The sequence below is a fragment of the Sparus aurata genome, chromosome 24, assembly GCF_900880675.1.
Source record: "Sparus aurata chromosome 24, fSpaAur1.1, whole genome shotgun sequence".
Lineage (NCBI taxonomy): Eukaryota > Metazoa > Chordata > Actinopteri > Spariformes > Sparidae > Sparus > Sparus aurata.
The window spans coordinates 9,774,396-9,794,596 of NC_044210.1; the positions used below are offsets into that span (position 1 = coordinate 9,774,396).

Sequence of the window (20,201 nt, forward strand, 5' to 3'; positions counted from 1 at the left end):
AAGGAATAAATCATGTCAGGCTACTGCTATCTGGGAAATGCGTGTCGAAGCTTGATCGATGAAATGTTGGTTTTTGGTCTTTTTTTAAATTGGATTTCTTGATGATAAAACAATATAAAAATATCCCCAGCAGCACCTCAAGGATTTGATCTTTTTCTATCATTTTCTCCCCATTTAATGAGTGTGTGTATGCACTATTGACATCTTGTGTAGCAGCGAAACATATCTTAGTATATGAGTATACTCAGTGGCTTCTTTCTGGCTTCAAAGACAACCTGAGCAATACTGCCTGAGTCCTCCATTGTTCTGCTTCATCTCGCTCTCTGCTGTTTTTAACCCCGGAGGCCAGTGGGATATTCTCTGTCCCAATGCACCATCCTCCTCCTCCTCCTCCTCCTCCTCCTCCTCCTCCTCCTCCTGCACCTCCCAACCCCCTCAGTCTAAGATCAGATCATAAAGCATCTCCTGCACGATCCCCTCTCTGCTAGTGTGAGGCTAATGTCACAGACACAATCCTTAGAAAAGGGCTAATTTACAACAGTATTGCAGTATCTTTGGGTGATGAAAAGAAGCTGTTCTTGAGTGTTCTTGTGGCTGATGGCACTTCATTATCCGTCCATTTTTTTCTGGCTGGCAGGAGCAGCACTCTGCCGCTCGCAGGGCCACGTTAGCAGCTTGTTATGGCTGCTGTGTAAAGAGTCCTTATCTTCCTTTTCTAACGGCTGCTCCAACAACCGCTGACCTTCATTATCTGCGGATGCAGTCGGACGCCGATGTCAGCGTGTACCCCAGTTGGCAGCTCGCTCTGTTTACTTTTTCCACTTCCTATCTTCTATCCTTTCTTTCTCACGTGCTTGGAAATAACCTCGTCTGCCTGACGCTTCAATCAAAAGTTTAAAAAAGAGGTGTTATAACACCAGAAGCTGCAGCTATAGGAACCTTTTACAGATAAAGAAATCAACTCACATGCAGTACAGTGAGATACCAGACTGTATTCCAGAGGCGCAGCTCAGATAAAAAGCTTTCTCTTCTAATATTTTCAATCCTCTGATGCCCCCTCTCTCATATATTCCCCTCGAGCGAAGCAGCTATATTTGGCCCAAACCCCACTCTATTGTTGTGGTTTTGTTGTTCTGCATTTGCCAGACCTGCTGGAGACACTGGGTGCATCTCAGTCCCATTAAACACATCCTCCGCTCGCTTCTTTTCCTCTGTGCTCGGTCCCCTTCCACGAGAGGACATCTAGATCAACCTTTCCAGCAGAATTAAACGTCCTTTTGTCTCAGGCGTCATGTGAAGCATCGTTTAATGCTCTGCAGTTTGCATTTGCCCATATAATTTGATTTAATGTCCAAATAATTATAATAAGAGCACACAGTTCTGAAGGCCACATGACCAGCCAGACTAGACGACTGTATTCTCTTTGTGCTGTGTACAGATCAGCTGAGCCGGTTTGTAAACGGACATCTCTGCTCAGATGTAGATTAACCAACAAGTCAGTCGGAACAGTTAATTAGAGTTAATTGCCTATTATAACTATTGTTGGTTGTGAAAGTAATCGTGATGCACATACCGAGTGAGTCCGATTAAAATGTCTCGCAATTAGTAGAAATAATTAAGTAGCCTTGATTATAGAACTGAAGCATAGAGCTCTTTATTATCACATGTGATTGAACGGACACGATACCTGTTCTTACGCTAATAAAATGTGAATATATTATCCATCGTACAGGTTTAAGGAGAAATGACACATGATGAACAGAAAGAGGTCATTGCATTGTTGTTTCAAAATTTTCCTTTGTTTCCTTCTCCTCATATTTCCAGGATGACAACTGGGGCGAGACCACCACGGCCGTCACGGGCACGTCAGAGCACAGCCTCTCCCAGGAGGACATCGTTCGCATCACCAAGGACCTTGAGGACAGCGTCGGGCTCGACTGCCGCCGTTACTTCACCCTGACCTTGGCCGTGATCCTGGGCCTGCTCGTGTTCCTGACGCCACTGGCCTTCCTGCTGCTGCCCCACCTCCTCTGGCCGGAGAAGCTGCAGAGCTGCGGCACGGCGTGCGAGGGCCTCTTCATCTCCGTGGCCTTCAAGCTGCTCATACTGCTGCTGGCCGTCTGGGCGCTCTTCTTCAGGCCGCCGCGGGCCGGCCTCCCGCGGGTGTTTGTGTTCCGGGCGCTGCTCGCCGTGCTGGTGCTGCTCTTCGTAGTCTCCTATTGGCTGTTCTACGGAGTCAGAATACTCGACTCACAGGTGAGCTGAGAGAAGGGAACGCATGAAATACTACAGTAGATATATGAAATATTACTTAGAGTATACACACAGAGAAGTGTAGCAGTGGGAGAGGTCTCACATAGTGCAGGCACATGCATTTTTAATGCCTTTAGGAGCTCAACACATCCACAAACACAACATATTTGGTCTCCACAGCGCTATGTGTTTACTGTGTGAGTCATAATTTATAGTCCCTGTTGGCCCCCTCATTCAGAAGGATAACACACACATACAAACACACAGAAGTCGGGGGTCTGAAAGGCTCGCGATCCTTTGAAATGTGTTTAATTATTAATCTGCTCTACATCTTGTCTTACATGTGTACAGTCTCCTTTTTTACCCCCCGCAGGACTATTGTCTGCTTGTTTTTGTTAGTTTTCACACTGCGTATTCATGAATTCAGTATTCTGTGCGTATGCTGTAGTAGATTCAACGTAAAACTTGATCGTTCACAGGACGAGAACTACCAGGGCATCGTGCAGTACGCAGTGTCCCTGGTGGACGCTCTGCTCTTCATCCACTACCTGGCCATCGTGTTACTGGAGCTCCGGCAGCTCCAGCCGTGCTTCTCAGTGTGCGTCACGCGCTCCACGGACGGCGAGATGAGGCACTACAACTTGGGGCAGCTCAGGTAAGAAGCACAGAGGGACGAGTTTCACTTTATGGGTGTTTCCCTCCGTAAGTTTGATATTTTACCTTCAAATCTACTGCAGACATGGCAGTGATTTGTGTTAAAGGTTGGTCATTGATAGCTAATTGATGAGGCAGAAATCAGTCGCTCGTAGGGAGCAGTGCTTCTAATTTGATGTAAAAAAGTATCCATTCATCGGAGATAAGAGATCATGAGTTTGAAGGCTTGTCAGACACAAAAAGAAAACTGTAGAGGTTTAATTTACTATGAGATATCAGGATTTCAAACTCTTCATTATATCTTATAGGCCCAATGACAGACAGTTAAGACACAGCATTAGCGTTATGAAATGCATTTTATAGTTTCACTATCAAAAAACTAAGAACGTTAGTAAAGTGTTGCTAGTGCCAAAGTGCAAATATCAGTAAAGTACATATAGTACAATTGATCTCATATGAAGTGCACTCAACTTATAAGACCGGTATTGTCCATGGAAGGTGCTGAATTTTGCCCGGAGGTCAGCAAGAACACCTTTGACTACAGTCGGCTCGGCTGTATGACGATTTGAATCAAGATTTCCATAATCGTAAACAGACAGAACCAGACATCTTCAGTAATGATTCCCTGAAACATTTGGCCCCTGTAGTTTGTATGAAACTTTAGTCAAACTTGAAGAAATAATGCGTTTGTTGGGGACTACTTTCAGGTGCGGATAAATTCACATTTGGTGCCCGAGTGAGTTTTTGGGGCAGCAGGATGGTGTCGCAAAAAACAAACTACAGTGTCCATGTTGGTCGTACTGAAGTAAATGTTAGTGTGACTCATTGATTTGCTTTTTGGCCAACAGTGGAGCTCCATGACAGAGTGGAATAGAGGAATAATTACTTCATTTGTCTTTGAAAGTTTGGTTGGCTAACTTCCTCTCAGGTTGTGAGCTGTCTGTTGAGGCTTGCTACATATGGGAAGATTTATGGCTTCTAACTAAAGCTGACACCAGGAAATAATGTGGGCTAAAATGTGTAAGGAGGTGTAGGACGAGATGGGAAATGATCTGCTGTCAGAGCTCCACTTTGTAATTAAGGCAGAGAAGACGCGCAGGTGCATATTTAGATGCAAATCTTACATATGTGGCAGCTTCTGGTGGTTGTGGGGGCTTTAATGAATACTTGCATTGAGCGTAAGATGTCAGTAAATGCTGAGATGTCCCATTAGCATGTAGAGATTGAAGACGGGAGTAAAAAGAAGGGACGAGACAAGAAGGTAAACAGAGCTAGGTTGACATGAGCAGCCGGGGGGAGAGAATGTGTGGGGATGAAAGGGAGGGGGAAACAGAGAGGACGTGTGGGCGAGATGGAAAGATAGAAACTGGGACACCTCAAGTGAGAGAGACAGGAAAGGAAGTCACTGGTTATATGCTCGCAAATCGGAGGAAGGAATTCATACATACAGGGGAAGACTCTGGAAAGTCAAGAAACTGAGGGATGAGCCCGAAGGAAAAAAAAAAGAGCAGTGATGAAGCAGGAAAGGGAGATCGAATGTTAAGCCAGCGGTGGAAGAAAAAGGCAGAGACGAGAAGGCGGGCAGAAAAAAGTGGCTGATCGGGAGAGGAAATTGTGCCAGGAGAAAAAAAAAGGGAGAGGGTGGGGAAGACTTCAGAGAGGAAACTCCACAGAACAGAGCTGCAGACAGAGGGCGGAGTACAGAGGGGAGACTCAGGAGACCGAGGCAGGGAGAACGCTACGGGAGGGAGAGAAAGAGAGAATTGAGAAGGAGGGATTAATAGTTAATGGAAGGGTAGTGTTAAAGAATCCTAAAATGTATGTGGGAATAAAGGAAGGGAAAGGCGTGTGCGCGCGTAGGAAAGAACAGCTCAGACTAGATCGACCAGGTTTTTTTTTTTTTTTTTTGGTTTTTTTTTTTTACGACCGAACTGTCTCTGAGGGAAAACAGGAAAATCCCATTTTTAGCCTAACGCAGCAGCTCTCCTGTTGCTGCCTGGTATCAATACGCAGCCGCCAGTCTCACGTAGACGCTTGCTCACAGGCAGCTATTAAAACACGATGGATTTATAGATGGAGCTCTTTCATGACAGGACGGATGAAATATAATCCTCCACCTGCCTTTGTATCTTTCTGAAGTTTTATTGGTGGACTTTTTTTTCCACAGTATTTAAAAGTGTGTCAGGTTGATGCCAGTTAAAACAAACATCGAGAAATTATCTGTACTGAATTCTCCATCGCCACAATACAGTGCGGTTTGGTATCTAAGCCAGGAGCGTAAAGAAATACATAAAGATAAATGGCTGTACAGAATGAATGAAAATGAAATGATGCAATGAGTCTGGCTGTGTTATATGCAGTCTAAACTGCAGGTTATATGCAAATGTTGAGCGTGAAGGAAGCTATGTGAACAGTTGAATGTGGTTAAACACAGATAACGGGAAGTGTAGACACAGTATGACACACAGAATGTAAAGGTGCGATATGTAACTAGCTAGAAATAACAGTTTGATGTCTCTGTACTCACTCTGTTGAAGAGATATCCACTGAAGTTAGCATGCTAACTGGCTAGCCCCGGGCCTGAAAACTTCTTTCTGCCAAGCGGTCCCGAGCTCCAGTGCTAGCGGAGTAAACACCAACACTCCCCTGGTAGTTTGGCAAGCTGCGAGGCTAACTGAGCTAAGAAGCGAACAGCAGCTACAGTCATGGATGTATGAGAAGAATACAGCTAGCGGCCATTATTTGTCGGGATTATGAATTCAAGGTGGCCAGTTCTTACATAAAGCGGTTTGGATTTGGATTTGGGAATTAGATTAGATTCCAATAATCAGTTGACACGTAAACAATGTGTGGCAACGTACCATAAACCTGACCTGCGAACAGACAGGAAAGTGGGTTTGTTTTCTTATTGATTTTGCATAGAAAGAAGCAGGTCAGACGGCTCACTGTGTGTATGTTTGTAGTGGTCTGGTTGGTGTGATCGCTGGCTGCCTCGGGGCTGTTGTCCTTTGTAAGCTGTGCCATTCATCCCTGCCTGGCCCGGCAGCAGGCCCGGCCTCGCTCTGTTGTCCGTCTGTGACTGTAAACACACAGCTAATTAGCGCTCCCTGCAGACTGGAGCACAGCATCTGGTCAGCCCGACACGCACGCACGGACACGCACAAACACAAACACGCGCATGTGCGCATGGGTGACCGCACAGTATACATGCAAATGACAGATTCATGCACATGTAGCCACGGATGAATCTCTCATGTATCTCCTCTGTTACCAGGCGGAGGCGGCTGCTGCTCACATTCCGGTTTTTCTGGCATCCATCTTTCGCCTTATCATAACGGAGACGCAGCCTGGGCCCCGGGGCCCTGGCAGCTTGTCTCAGTCTGCCCGGCCTTTGATGCCAATCTGGGGGCCGGAGGAAGCCTTTCTTGTCCCCTTGTCAGAGCTGAAAATGACTGCATTCCTTACAGCCGGATGGTTGCAGAAGGGGGTGGGGGTTAAACACATTCACAGCTGGGGACTTCACAGTTTACATTCCCTGACTGGTCAGTCATGAGCAGCAGCATCAGAGAAGCCAGTGGTCAAGTAGCACAGCTGGTTTAAAACTGTCTGCAGTCGCTCTTTAAGTTGCCGTTTGGTTTGAATGGTTTCGTGTCGTGTTTGCTCGGCTTAATAATTGATCGAAGTCGGACTCGCGGCTCTGACTCAGCACTTGTGCATGCGGCCACTAAACAATAGTCCTGTCTGTAGTGGGTCTGAACGCAGGGAGGGCTGTCGAGTTCTTTAGTTTACCAGTCCTTACGTCCCCTTTGGCGGAAATTTGCGCCACCTCCGGGCTTGCTAAATAACCAATCCTTTACGGTGTGTTTGTTTTCCTACAATGGTCTGTTTTATGAGTGACATACTGCAGCTGAAAATCATCTGAAAATCATCATATTATCCGTCTGACTTACCTCTCCCTGAACACACCCCTGTCTCTTTGTATCTGTTTCAAAGACTCATCCGTAAATACTTTACAGGTGCTGGGCAACCACATGCGCGCCGAAAACAAGAAAACATAACCACGCGCTGCTGATTTATTCTCAGTGGTTTCTTTATTTTAAGTGGACCAGACAGACAATGTTCCGCCTGTGTCTGGTAAGAGTGAATATGTGAATATTGCTGTACAGATTTCACCGGCGTGTTTGAAATGTACGGTATGCTCCCCTGAACAGCCAAAGGTTAATTTAGGCGACAGAAATGCAAACAAATGATGTAGCTGTTTTGTGTCTAAATGTGGACAACTATCAGATATCACCACGTGATTCAGTAAAAACCTGTTGCTTGGAACAAACTACAGTATAAAAGAACGTAAACACTCTCTCTAAACTCAGGGAATAGGTCAACTTTGTAGATTTATTATATGTGTGCAAAAGGAATAAAAACTACCTTATATGTGCAAAATGAGAATGTGAATTTGCTTGTTTGATCTCTAAAAAAATCCTCTGTGGTAAGAGGGACATAATTGTTTTTCCTCTCATTCTTTCCGATTAAATTGAACATGAACACACAGCCCCTATCTTTTTTTTTAACAAGAGGGGAATTTTTTTGCCACTAAACCAATCTCAGCATCTGTCCTGTAACTCTGTTAGCCCGTCGTGATGCTACTGTCAGCTCTTTGCACATGTGACTATCACCAGATGGCAAAGCAGTAAGAATGAATGACGTTTTAATGCTGATTGGAGGCCTGGCTGGTTCGTATCACTCGAACTGGCCCATCACTTAATACAGGATATGTGCTGAGGAAGGAACTGAGGCTATCAGAGGTCAGAGCATTGTCTGAAAGTGCTTTTATCGATGGGTGAGAGGTCAAACTGTGATCCCCCTGTGGCCTAATGGGAAGCGCATGCTACAAGCTAGCATGTGTTGTTCTTGTATATTGAGTTTAAAGAATGACACGAGACACAGCGAGGGCTCACACACACCTATTGACACATCCACACAAACACACACTACAATAAAAAAAAGAGTCCAGTGTTTTGCAGTGAAGTTGTGTTGTGGGTCAGTTAACAGCTGTCAGCATCTGTTATCCTCCTGTCAGCCAGATGCAGGTCAGAGAGCTGCAGCAGCTACTAAATCCCTCTGGGGGCTTTATACTGTGTACTGAGTGTAGTTAATGCCAGTTTAAAGGTGGAATATGTATTCATTTTTAGTTTAGAGCATCTAAAGATTAAGTAAAATCATCTGGATGAAATAAGAGTTCTGACGCTATGTCAAATGCGTCTGTGTGATGTTAGCATGCTAGCTGCAGTCAAGGATGCATAAACAGGAGCAGTTAGCGGTTACTCTGGTGACATGCTGCCCCTGTTTTATGGAAGTATGAATTCAACAAGTGGCCAACTCTTGCATATTACACATTTTAATACTTAAACCTGAATGTTTTAGCGGTGTTTTGTTTATGCATCTAGCAAACATAGATTAACACGAGCATAGATTGCTGGTCAACTGCCCCTTTTAAGTCTTTGAAAAACTAGAACATTTAGTTTTTGAAACTCCAGTGAGTACGGATTGAAGCGAACTATTTTTCTTGGATAAAACTTTAGTAAATGATCACATCTGTCTCTCGTCAGTTTGTTCTGACCTTTAGACTTTACAGTGCTCTGGATTTATTGGAAATGTTTGGATCGGATGAGTCAGAATTGATCCTCTGCAGGCACCAGTGGAAACAGTATAATACTGATATTAACAGCGTAGCCTGATCTTCATCTGCGACTGTGTAGGCATGCAAAAAAAAACGCTTTGGAGCTTAGACTCAATTGCTGGCTTATGAATCAAACCTTTAATTCATTAATTGACTGTGAATTAAAGTTTTGATTTGTAAAAGGAAGATTGTGATAAATCCTGCAAAATCTCTCTTTAGACTCCAGTGTAGCTCTGTTCCAGGAAAACAAAGGCAGCAGATTATGAAAGAGCAGATAATTTATGTCGCATGTCATGTGAAAACACAGTTGCTTTAAAAGTGTTGTATTATGAAGGACAAGACCTGGCACGCTCTCTGATCCACAGTGTAAAGGTTCAGGATCCGGGCTGTAGCTGCATCTCTCTCTGACTGCTAAACTCATTCCCCTCCCTTTTTTTCCCCCCTTTCTCATTACCTCCGAGGGGTGTGTCTGTGCGTCGTTTCTTTCTCTGAAATCGGCAATCTGCTCCTCGGTTTTGCTGACGCTGAGCACTGGATTGTTCTCTGTGCATCACTCTGCAAGATTGTTGTTTTCATCCCGATGTGAACTCTCGTCTTGTTTGTAAGGTGGACGATGATGGCGGTGTCGTCGGCGTACGTCATACCAGAGTTCTCCCGGAGTTCTGAGAGTGCAGTCGTGGGTGTACAGCGTGGAGGGGCAGAGCGAGCTGCTCTTTAAGAAGCTAACATCTTTTAATTGCATGCTTGATTGCTGCCCTGATAATATTTAATAAATATTTGTCTCTGATATCCATTTCCCTCAGACATGTTTGTTAAGTAGAGAGAGACAAGAGAACTGAATATCAGATCCTCGTGGAATCATTGCGGCCGCTTAATTATCAGCCCCAAAAAAGGCTGTAAGACGGGACAAGACCAAAAGAATGTGTGTGATTTGTCATTTAGTGCCCACATCGTCTGAAATCCAGTTGGTTTTGATTTTATTTTGGGGGGTTAGGAAAAACCTCGCAGAGTTCTTCCAGCAAACCGCTCTCCAACTTTGTGAGTGTCTGTTTAGAGATTTGAGGTCGGTTTAGGGCAGTAATATATTTTCTGTTCCAAACGAGGCCTCAAACAGATGCGTGTGTGGACTTTGATTTTCATCCCTTAATTGCTGTCGGTCCGTGTTGGTTTTGGGAACAGTTTACACCCCCGAAAAATGGCTCTCCAACGGGAAGAGCTGCCAGTAACGACACAAAATCAAAGTGCGAAAAAGGAAATGCTGAAATCTGATCCGCTGTTTACAGTCTGACTGAAATGAATGAAATTCCAGTGAGTTCGCGATCATGTTGCTCTCAGTAGTCTTCCCTTCCTGTTCCTCACGTGATGGGTCTTTTGAAACGAACAGTGCGGTTTTACTTGACCTTTCATTCTTCAGATTTTTCTTTGTATTTCACTCTGTCCATGTTAGAAGTGTCCCCACGTGTTCCTTCTGTGTTTTGTATGACTTTGGCGTCGCGGTATCAAGGGAGTTTCCCTCAAAGGCTCGAAGTATTCCTCTCAGATCTTGTTTCTCGTCTCTCTTCCTCCTTCAGCATCACCTTCTGTCCCTTTCCAGCTCTCTCTTCTCACAGATCTCGCTTCTCTTTTCTTTCATGTTTCATCCTATTATTTTTGAGCCGGATTCGGGGAGCCACTTGAAAGTGTGTCTCCCTCCTTGCCACCACTCAACAGATGGCACTTGCTATCCTTGAGAAATACGAGGAGGATTTTTTTTTTTTTCCAGTCGTAGTAAGTTTTCAAAGAGGGTCTCTGGGCTAACACTCCCTTCCGTTTTTGCCCTCCTCTGTCTTCTTTATTGAGCGAGTAGCGGTGTGGATTTACTGCAGGGATTTCCAGGTATTTGGTGTTACAAGTGAAAGACGTCCTGTGGCTAATGCTTCTCACATTCTCCGTCTCAACCTCCACACCGCCATTGATCTGCCCGGATTTCACCCGAAATATTTCCCGTGGCTAAAAGCATACCTTTTAATCCCTCTCCTCTCCAGCATTCAGCGAGCAGCTCTTGCCATCTTGGAGCACTACTACTGCGACTTCCCAGTCCACAACCCGGCGCTGCTTTCCGCCTCCAAGTCCCGCGCAGCAAAGCACCTGGCCGGCCTCAAGGTCTACAACGTGGATGGTGAGTTCCCAGCAGCCCCCGCTGAGGGTGAGTGGGATGCCTTTTGAACTTCATGTTGTGCTTTGTCTGTGCTTTTGTTGTCTTTGTGTTCTGGTGTTCTTTGTGTTCTGGTGTTCTGGTGTTTCCTCTTTAACGCTAGACTCCTCGGACGAAATAGGCCTTGTGGTCACACTACAATTGTTACCCCTTTTATTCATTGTAACACGGAAGAGGTTGTTCATAACTAACTAACTTGACTTGTTTTTTTCCATTATATTTTGCCAGAGTCCTGTCTGATGCATTTAAATGCTTTTTTATCTGACCAACTGTCATTGAATATATTGTGTTAACCTTCATGAATGACAAAGGAAACCATTATGTTTCAGGAACTGGAATTGTTGAATTTTTGCCAAGTTTGCTGAGAAAATGACTGAAAAAATAAACAAATAATCCAAATATTTGTAGATTTATTAGGCCTATCTGTTGACTGACTAATTGTTGTCGTTTGATATTTCATGTGTTAACGATGGTGACTTAAACTGCTTGGTTTGTCCTCCTTTTAAAAGGGTAACTCCACCAGTTTACTAATTAACAGGTCTTTGGGAGAACTACTGCTGCGTATGTGAAAAGTTTAAAGCCTCCAGAGGCTCCAGAGGAAGCTGCATGTAATCTGATAAACTGCCCCCAGTGATGTCACTCCATGGCCGAGTTGCATTGTGGGTAATGCAGGCGCAAAGTTTTGAAAGGGAAGAAGAATGTGGATTAAAAATGGTGATATCTTTGGTTCTGCTGTATCGATTTTTGTTTCTTTTTAAATGCACAGTAAGTTAGTGTTATGGAGTGCAATGCTAGACTACCGGACTGCTTTGAAAACACGGTGCTTCCATTATCCACAATGCAACTCTCTCTCTCTCTCTCTGTAAACACATTTTTGAGTGACCCTTTAAATGAACGTATTGATAGTACCAGTTGTTTAAGCCCTTTCTTCATCAATTATTCTCAATCTCAATATTCTAAAGTAAGCGATTGTACATTTCATCAAGTTCACATATACAAGATGCTTGTTTGGTTGCTTGCTTAAATGATGAAATAAATGTCACTGATTTTTGTTTATTGTTCGACCAGGTGATTCACTAACCGTTTCTAGCTTGTAAGTGACTGAAGATGCTTACTTTGTCTTCTCTTTAGCTACAGTATATGTGTGTTTGCATATGTGTGTTTTCCACGAACTGTGTGCAGTTGAACGTCACCGGCTTTTCATTTCAAGCATTTCAAGTCTCTGCTAGTTAATTTTCATTCTGCGTTGGAATGTGCTGAAACACAGAGCTGCCTGGAAGGAAGGAAATCAATCTGCAAAAATATCATAATTGGTGAAATTGTCGACAGCGCAGGTGATTTGTAGCTAATGTGCTACAACATGCAAGAATACAAGTGAGGTCGTCTGATGTTGGGCCTCTGTGCTCCCTCTGGTGCATTCTGAGCAGGTGGGAGCGAGATTCAGGCCACTTCTCAGCTCAACTGTTGACTTTCTCTTCTCCTTATGTGTCTCTTTACACTGGTGCTAACCTTTCGAGAAGCCTTTAGAGCTAAACTGAAAGCCTACCTTTTCAACAGTAAGTACACGCGACGCTGATAACTACACCCTCACAGACTGCTGGAGTTCACTTTATAATAGCTGTCCTTAAATCTCTCGTCCTTGAAGCCAAACGAACGCCTCCCCCCCCCACACACACACACACAGAGGCGACGTCACTGCTCGCTGACTGTGGATGTACTCACTCTTCACTCTTTGCATGCCACAGGTTGATGAAAAAAGTTCAGTGGAGCTCACAACAGCTGGCAGAATGTAACACAAACCCTCTATTAAATTGTCGCTCTCCCTTAAGTGTGCTCAAGCTTGACTTATTTGCACTAACTTGACTTCCTCTTCGTTTATTTTTTTTTGGCCTCCGTTTGTCTCCCTCCTCTCTTCTGCCTCCTCTCAAACGGTCACGGAGACGGCTGATAAATCAATAGCTATTACGCCGCCCGTCTTGTCGTGTCTCTCTCGTGTCTCATCCTCCTTCATTTTCATCCTGCAGCAGCCACTCAGGGACCTCTCCCCCGTCTCTCCCCGTCTCTCTTATCTGGAGCTTTTACTTCCCACTCCTTCGTTCTTCCTGCAGCCGAGCCGACTTTGTAATAAATAAGACGAACTCAGGGACAGACAATAATCTCCCCTTGATTAAAGAGTGGTGAAGCCCTGAGCGCAAAGCGGCCGTAACACTCAATTACTCCGCGTTCAAATGGATTCAGGTGATTTTTATGATGCCTGACAAGCGGTTTGGTTTCCATATTGGTTTCTCGGCTCGAGATATTGGGAATTGAAATGAATCCCAGCGGATAAAAGGTGTTTTCTGCAAAAGAAGGCTCTAAAACATGGAAGATATAAAATGCCTCCATGAGAACAAATAAGTGATATGAAATGAGGGTTGAATGTATTCAGGTCTTATAGTATACCATGGGGTGGAAATGGTCAGTTACCACACCTTGTACATTTGTACATTTATCTGCAGAGTTTAAGTCTGTATTGGTGTTATAAGATTTTTATTAAAATTTTATTTCAAGTTTTGTGTCGTTCAGAACAAAGTATTTTGTGAAATTATAGCAAACCTTTGTATTTTCCTTTCCCGTTCTTCCTTTAAATATCATTGTTACTAAAAAATATGATAACAATTATTATTTATATTATAATTAAGCTGTTAGTTTTTCTTTTCTGGCTACCCAGGTTGTTTTTTCTGTGGTTTCAGTAGTTGATTTGTTGACTGCAGCCTGTTGCAGTATTTTTTCAAATACAGTTCGACTACTCTATCAGCCTCTGATGATGTTTGATTTAATTTCTTAGTTTGATGTGTATGTGTTTTGGCATTTTAAATCTTCCATGTGAAAGTGGTTTAAAGTACACATACGAGATCCTAAAGTTTGCCCGCTCCTGACATCCTGCACATGGCTTTCAGCCTTACAATCCCACCCATAAATCCTGTCTGAGTGCAGTGACAAGAGCAGGCTGTGCTGGAAACTCCCTCCTCTCCATCCATGAATTATTCTGTTCATGCACGATCCCTGCCCCTCATTAATAATTCACCGGCTCTGCCTTCTTTTAACCTGCATTAACACCGGGCGGGGTTCATCAGCAGCCTGCTAGCCTAATTCCAGAAATGTAAACTTTAGAAGTTGCCCGAGACACTTTAATTGGACGCATCGTGCCTCCTGAAGGCACCAAGTGGTGGTTTGAAGGGAGTGTTGGAATATCAATCGTCGCATGAAAGTGAGCAGGGTGTGTCTTTAGATCCTCCAATGATCACAGCGCTTGGAACAATTAAAAATTACGACTTTGTGTGGCTAACCACGTCAGCTCCCAGGGCTTTAATGTTGCCGGTGATAAAAGGAAATGGACCGAGGTTAATGTGCCGAATAATCTACCCCTCCGCTCTGAAAGCACGTTGCATTTTATGTCATCACTTAAGGTTTCCCTTCCTCCGTCTCTAAAGGCTGTGTCAACCTGACTTAGAGAGACGCGCGCACATTCAGTAACCATTCCTGTCTGGTCTCTTTGTCATGACAGGTCCAGGGAACAACGCTGCAGCAGGCCTGGCCCACTCCCAGTCCAGAGCCATGATCGCAGCGGCCGCCCGCCGCAGAGACACCAGCCACAACGAGCTGTACTACGAGGAGGCCGAGCACGAGCGCCGCGTCCGCAAGCGCAAAGCACGGTGGGCATCTGTTGGAGGAATATTTTTAGGAGTCTAAAAACTGCACACTGGACATTAAATATTAACCCAGAAGAACTGTTGGTCGCTCACATCTCGACAAACAAGCAACCAGGGTAGGGACCAGAAGTAAAGCTGCATCTTTAGGGGCAGAATATTCCAGACAGGAGTCAAACATTAACAGGAGCATACCAAAGCAGCATGAATAAGTTACTGAGAGCAGAACAGTTGCTCAAAGCTTCTATATCCTGTATTTTTTATATTGAGAATAGATCACAAAAGGAATCATCACCAATAGGGCTGCAACTAACACTTATTTTTCGTTATCAGTTAAACTGCCAGTTCTATCGTTTAGACTATAAAATGTCCATAAATTAAAAGGAAAATGTCAATTACAATTTCCCTGAGCCCAAATTGGTGTCTTTAAATGAACACACAGAAAACACAAAGTAGCTTTACCACTTTCTCAGCGTTGTTTGGGGACACAGCAGGCAGCTCAGTGCAGTTAAAAGGCTCTTAAAATCAACCGTACACTCTGTGGTCACTACAAAACAACAGACGGACACAGTTAGCGACTAGCTTATGAACATAGTGTCGCATTTAGTAGCTAATGAACCAGGTATTTTTCTCAGGAATTGGTGGAGACTAAAAACAGAGCTAAAAGAAAGGGAATGTGGGCCAGGTTGGCAGAAACACAACAAGTTAATGGTCAGATCCAATCAGGCGGCTCCACTCTATCGCCCACTTCCGGCCCAAAAAGATGATGTCATGTAGATTTAGATTGGACACTAACCCCAAGCTTCGTTTTCTGTGTTTTTTTTCCTCCCAGACTGGTGGTGGCGGTGGAGGAAGCGTTCACACATATCAAGCGCATGCAGGAGGAGGAGCAGAAGAAGGCTCCAGGGGACGTGATGGACCCGCGAGAGGCAGCACAGGCCATTTTCCCATCCATGGCTCGCGCCCTGCAGAAGTACCTGAGGACCACCAAGCAGCAGCACTGCCACAGTATGGAGAGCATCCAGCAGCACCTGGCCTTCTGCATCACCAACAACATGACACCCAAGGTCAGAGCGCACGGCGGTCACATTCACTATAATATGGCTTGATTTGAGATTGTTCATACACAGTGAGGTGACCCTCTGAATGATTCTGTCTTCTAACCCAGGCGTTCCTTGAGAGCTACCTGGCCCCGGGCCCCACCCTGCAGTACAGCCGGGACCACTGGCTGGCCCGCCAGTGGACGCTGATCAGCGAGGCGTCGGTCACCAGCGGCCTGAAGGACGGCTCCATCTTCGTGCTCAAGTGCGCGGACTTCAGCCTGGTGGTGACGACAAAGAAGATCCCGTACATCCAGATGTCGGAGGAATACATCGACCCCAAGTCACACAAGTTCGTCCTGCGGCTACAGTCCGAAACCTCCGTGTAGGACTCCAAACTTCTTCTTCGTTTCTTTTTTTTATTCCTCACCCTCTTTCGTTGCTCTCGGACGTTTTTCATTTTGGGTTTGCAGTTTTTATTTTTACCCTTTTTTTGGAATTTTTATATATTATATATGAATCTATATATATATTACACACGTTTGAATATATTGCTCTTTTTATGTTTGATTTGGATGACAGCAAAAAAGAGATTTGAGGCGAGATGACGCCCACGGAAGTTTGACTCTACTTTGGTTGTGTGCACATACGGTATGTGTGAGTGTATGCCTGCGTACGTGTGTTTGCGTGTGTGTGTGTGTGTGTGTGCACTTGTGTCAACACAATCACTCGTTCCTTTTCCTTTTGGAGACGCTGTAGCCAAACGAGACGGGACCATTTGAGGTTTCTGACATCCCCACAGAGACTTTGTTGTCTCGCTCACTCCTTTACTTTCATGGGACGAACGGACAGACGGACAAACCACTAGGGACTTCGATGGTGTGACTTGGATTTTGATATTTTGAAGCCTGATGGAAACACATGACGACTGTCCTACCCGTGTCGCCGTCTCCTCTGCAACATTTGACAGTATAAGCTCTTACGGACGTCAACAGATTGAGAAACTGAATGGATTAAAAACCAAATTAAATGCATTTGACAAAAAAGTTGAAACTCAATCAGACTTTGCATTAAATGCACATTTATGTAAGTTTATAAATGAAAAGAAAATGCCTAAAAACGGACGAAATATGTGATCACAGCCTACTCATAAAGGAATGTTTTCCTCATCACTACTTCAGGACACCTTTAGGGCTCCGGACTAACACTTTTCTTGACAGTCGAGATGCCAAACTCCAACCCGCCTCGCGTCCAGCTCAAGGCGTACAATAGCACCCATGAGTGCTAATTCTAGCAGCCGAGGCGAAGACGCTTTGAGGCTGTTTTCGGTGCGCGGTTCTTCTTCTTCTCCAGGTGCAATGGAGCAAAATCCGAGATATTTCCACTCCAGTTGGGAGCAACACACGCATGCCATTAAACACGGAATGAAGCGGATCATAAGAGGCGCTCAGAGGTGGATACACGCCCGAAAACATTTGCCCTGCCTCATTGGTTCAGTAACCTTCTCAGGGCTTTCACGTCTGCTGCATCTGCCTGACATGATGGGAAGGGAAGGCAGCGAGGAGGAGGGACAAAGATATAAACAGACAGAGATTAAAAAAAAAAGTACTACTGATTACTTTAAACAAGAACTCCCCCTCTGTGTGTTCCAGGCCAGAAAATCCAAATGCCATAAATTCTCATGTAAAAACTGGTTTTCAAATAAGCACGAACACCGACAGACTCATGTTGCACTCACCACTCTGCTGCTCTGAGAAAATAACTTTTTTATTCCAGTCGTTTCTTCTTTGCCGTACTCCTTAATTAATGTCAAAGGTGCAATATGTAAGAATGGGCCTCCTGTCAACAACAAACAAATAGGTGGCAGCATGTTAAACCTACTAGAATAGCCGCTAACTGCTGCAAACTGTCTGTTTGCGTCACCAGCACGGGAGCTTCGGGCCAGGACGGGCTGAAGCTAGCTGGTTAGCATGCTAACTCAATTCTGACTTTGAACTACTTTAAGCTGCCACCAAGAAAATGCAACACTTCCTGGTGTTTTTTCACATTAAAAGTCAACCTACAAAGGGAACGCCGCAAGACTTCTTTTGCCTTCCTGTCTTTATATGAGGCTCATTCGCGTAGAGAAGCAGAAACACGGGAATAGAGAGATTCACATGTGAAAAAAGTCCTCAGTTGGGAATCAAACCGAGGATGTTGTTACGTGGCAAAGCACATTAAAGGGGCACAGCGTAGTTTTAGAGAAGAAATTCAAACTCAGAATTTGTAATATTTATGATATTAATGAGGTAATAATACTAAACACTGAATAAACAAGCTGTTCTCAGAGGAAAGTAAGGTCCACACAACACTGTTTGAAGCTAGAAAGGTGGCAGGGTCCGCCACATATAAACAAAGTAAAACTGTGTGACACTGTTGTCCTTTAAAAAATCACTCAATGAAGATCTTTCTCTTCTGATTAAGACGCGTTCCCAAAAACTATGTAGTGCTCCTTTAACAAAACTAAAAAATGTGTGCTCCACGAGTCTGTCCTGTGATTGGCCAATTTGCAGGGCAGTTTGCAACAGCCAATTGGGTTAGATTGCCAATCGAGCGAAGATGTAAGCCTCGTCAGTACCCTTGACATCTTGCAGGAGTGTTGCCGCTACACTTTTAATGTGAAAAAGAAGTGTTGGGTTTCATTCATTGTATCTTAAATATGTTGGGGGGGGGGGGGGAACAATCAAAGTATGACTCCTGGTGAGACTCCTGCTGCACAGATGGATCTTTTTCTGAGAATCTGGGATGTTTAGAGGTATGATTTCATCTTTCAGAGCTCACAGGGGCTGCTCGTATCACCAGAATACACAAAGGGTGATCATGAATCAGCACAGTGTGTATCAGCAGAGAGAGCCGCAGCAGGGCGGAACCTCCCTCCCAACTGGACCGTCTGGTTTTCCTTTACTCCCTCGTCTCGCCTCTGTTGTCTGACAAACCAGTCGCAGTGAAACCCTCGGGGTCGGACACCTCGGTGGAAGACTCAGAGGGGGTTTTTCGATCTTGCAAAACCAGACGAAACAGTTCAATTAAGCTAACGGCACTGAAATTACACTTTTAGGCCCTGATAATGCTCAGATTTCTCTCCCCATGTCATAACCGATCCGGCAAACTCACCAAAGTAGAAGAAGAGAGTCCTGCTGAGCTCTTGTCGTCTGCGGCTGTGAGCAGGGTGCTCCCCTGCTGCCCCCTGGCTGGTAAAGCTGACAGTAACAGTCTGTCTGCTGGAGGCGGCAGCAACACGCTTCCACTGCAAAAAAAAACAAACATTCTTTCACTGTAAACTTGTATCTGTTAAATCACCTGGAAAGAAAAACACTGCTGTTTCCTGCGTCAAACAGCAAATCTCTTCTTTTTTTTTTACACCTGCCACTGGGTTGTATTTTGTACCTACTGACAGATGAACTTTGTATGATCCCAATGTGACTGTGCCTCCTGTTTTTACACTGTATCTATTTATGTAAACAAGCATGTATGTGTGTGTATGTGTGTGTGTGTGTGTGTGTATGCCATTCCAGTTCACATGACCAGCCTTTACCCCCCCCCCCCCCCCCCCCCCCCACCCACCTACCCCACCCTCAGCTCCTCTACATCACCACCATCTGTCACGCTGTTGCCAGGTTACAGTCCTCCGTCACGGTTTGTTGTTTTTTTTTGTTTGTTTGTTTTTGTTTTTTGTGGGACAGCTTTATGATGAAGACGTGACGTTGCAATGTAAGACGTGTTTTCGGTTTCACAGCATTAGCATTTGTAAAGACGAAAAAAATAAACATTTTTATGAACGTTTGTAAAACTGCTGCCCTGGATCAGTTTTATTGTCGGAGTGTAAATCTGCTGTAGGGGTTTAAACGGGGACCAGATGTCAAATTTACATTTTTACAGTTTATATCTTGTATTTGGAGCAAGCGAATCTGTGTTGACGTATTGCTTTTTCTATTTATACCTCTGTTTCCTCCATATCCCAGAATGCCTCTGGGTTCACAGTAGTTTTTACTTTCAGTTGACGATGGCTGTTTAACCAATTCATATTTTTAGATACCCAACTTATGTGTGTCAATGAGGTCTATGTGCTCACAATGTTTTACTGCTGCATTGCATTCTGGTCTATCGAGGCTTTTCTTGTATTTTTGTTTGAGGCTTCTATAATTTATTTTTCTCCGCTGATTGAACGAATTGGTCGATTCATCGCTCTGATACCTAAACCTGACAATATGAAGGCATAATGATAAGGTGTTTTTAACATGATCAGTTCACTGATTGGTATATTGGATGGTATTTCTGATGGATTATATGCCCATTATTTTAAATTATTTTTGTTTTAGTGCTTGGTTTAAGGCATTCTGAACGCCTACACACTAAAATGTACAAAACCTTGAAAACCATCCCTTACTTTACGATTTTAGGAGATTTTTTATGTTTCTGTGGTAACTTGTTTGGAGTTTTTACACCTTTTTAAAAGTTTAAACCCTTTAAAACTCCTTAAGCCATACATATAATCCATTAAAATACCTTGACATGTTACATTCTCTATTAATTGATCCAGTAATTATCACCATGCTTGTGGGTGAAGCCACAGAAATGTCCACCTTCAGAGTACGTATTAATATTGTAATAATAAATAACATAACATAGTTTTTGGGGAAATTTAGTGTAATTTA

At 44.1% G+C, this 20,201-nt stretch overlaps 1 protein-coding gene across 4 annotated transcripts in view; it reads left to right on the forward strand.

Moving 5' to 3' along the window:
• Window positions 1–19,336, forward strand: part of LOC115577288 (vang-like protein 1) — a 53,898-nt gene extending 34,562 nt beyond the window's left edge. For 3 of the 4 annotated variants that reach the window (XM_030410278.1, XM_030410282.1, XM_030410281.1), the window contains 6 exons: window positions 1,825–2,256; window positions 2,733–2,908; window positions 10,609–10,769; window positions 14,326–14,473; window positions 15,300–15,534; window positions 15,636–19,336. In XM_030410278.1, the coding sequence (XP_030266138.1) occupies window positions 1,825–2,256; window positions 2,733–2,908; window positions 10,609–10,769; window positions 14,326–14,473; window positions 15,300–15,534; window positions 15,636–15,896 (1,413 nt within the window). In that variant the 3' untranslated portion in view covers window positions 15,897–19,336. The remainder of the gene's footprint in view (window positions 1–1,824; window positions 2,257–2,732; window positions 2,909–10,608; window positions 10,770–14,325; window positions 14,474–15,299; window positions 15,535–15,635) is intronic. The other variant, XM_030410280.1, reaches the window with a different exon arrangement.
• Window positions 19,337–20,201: the final 865 nt, after the last annotated feature.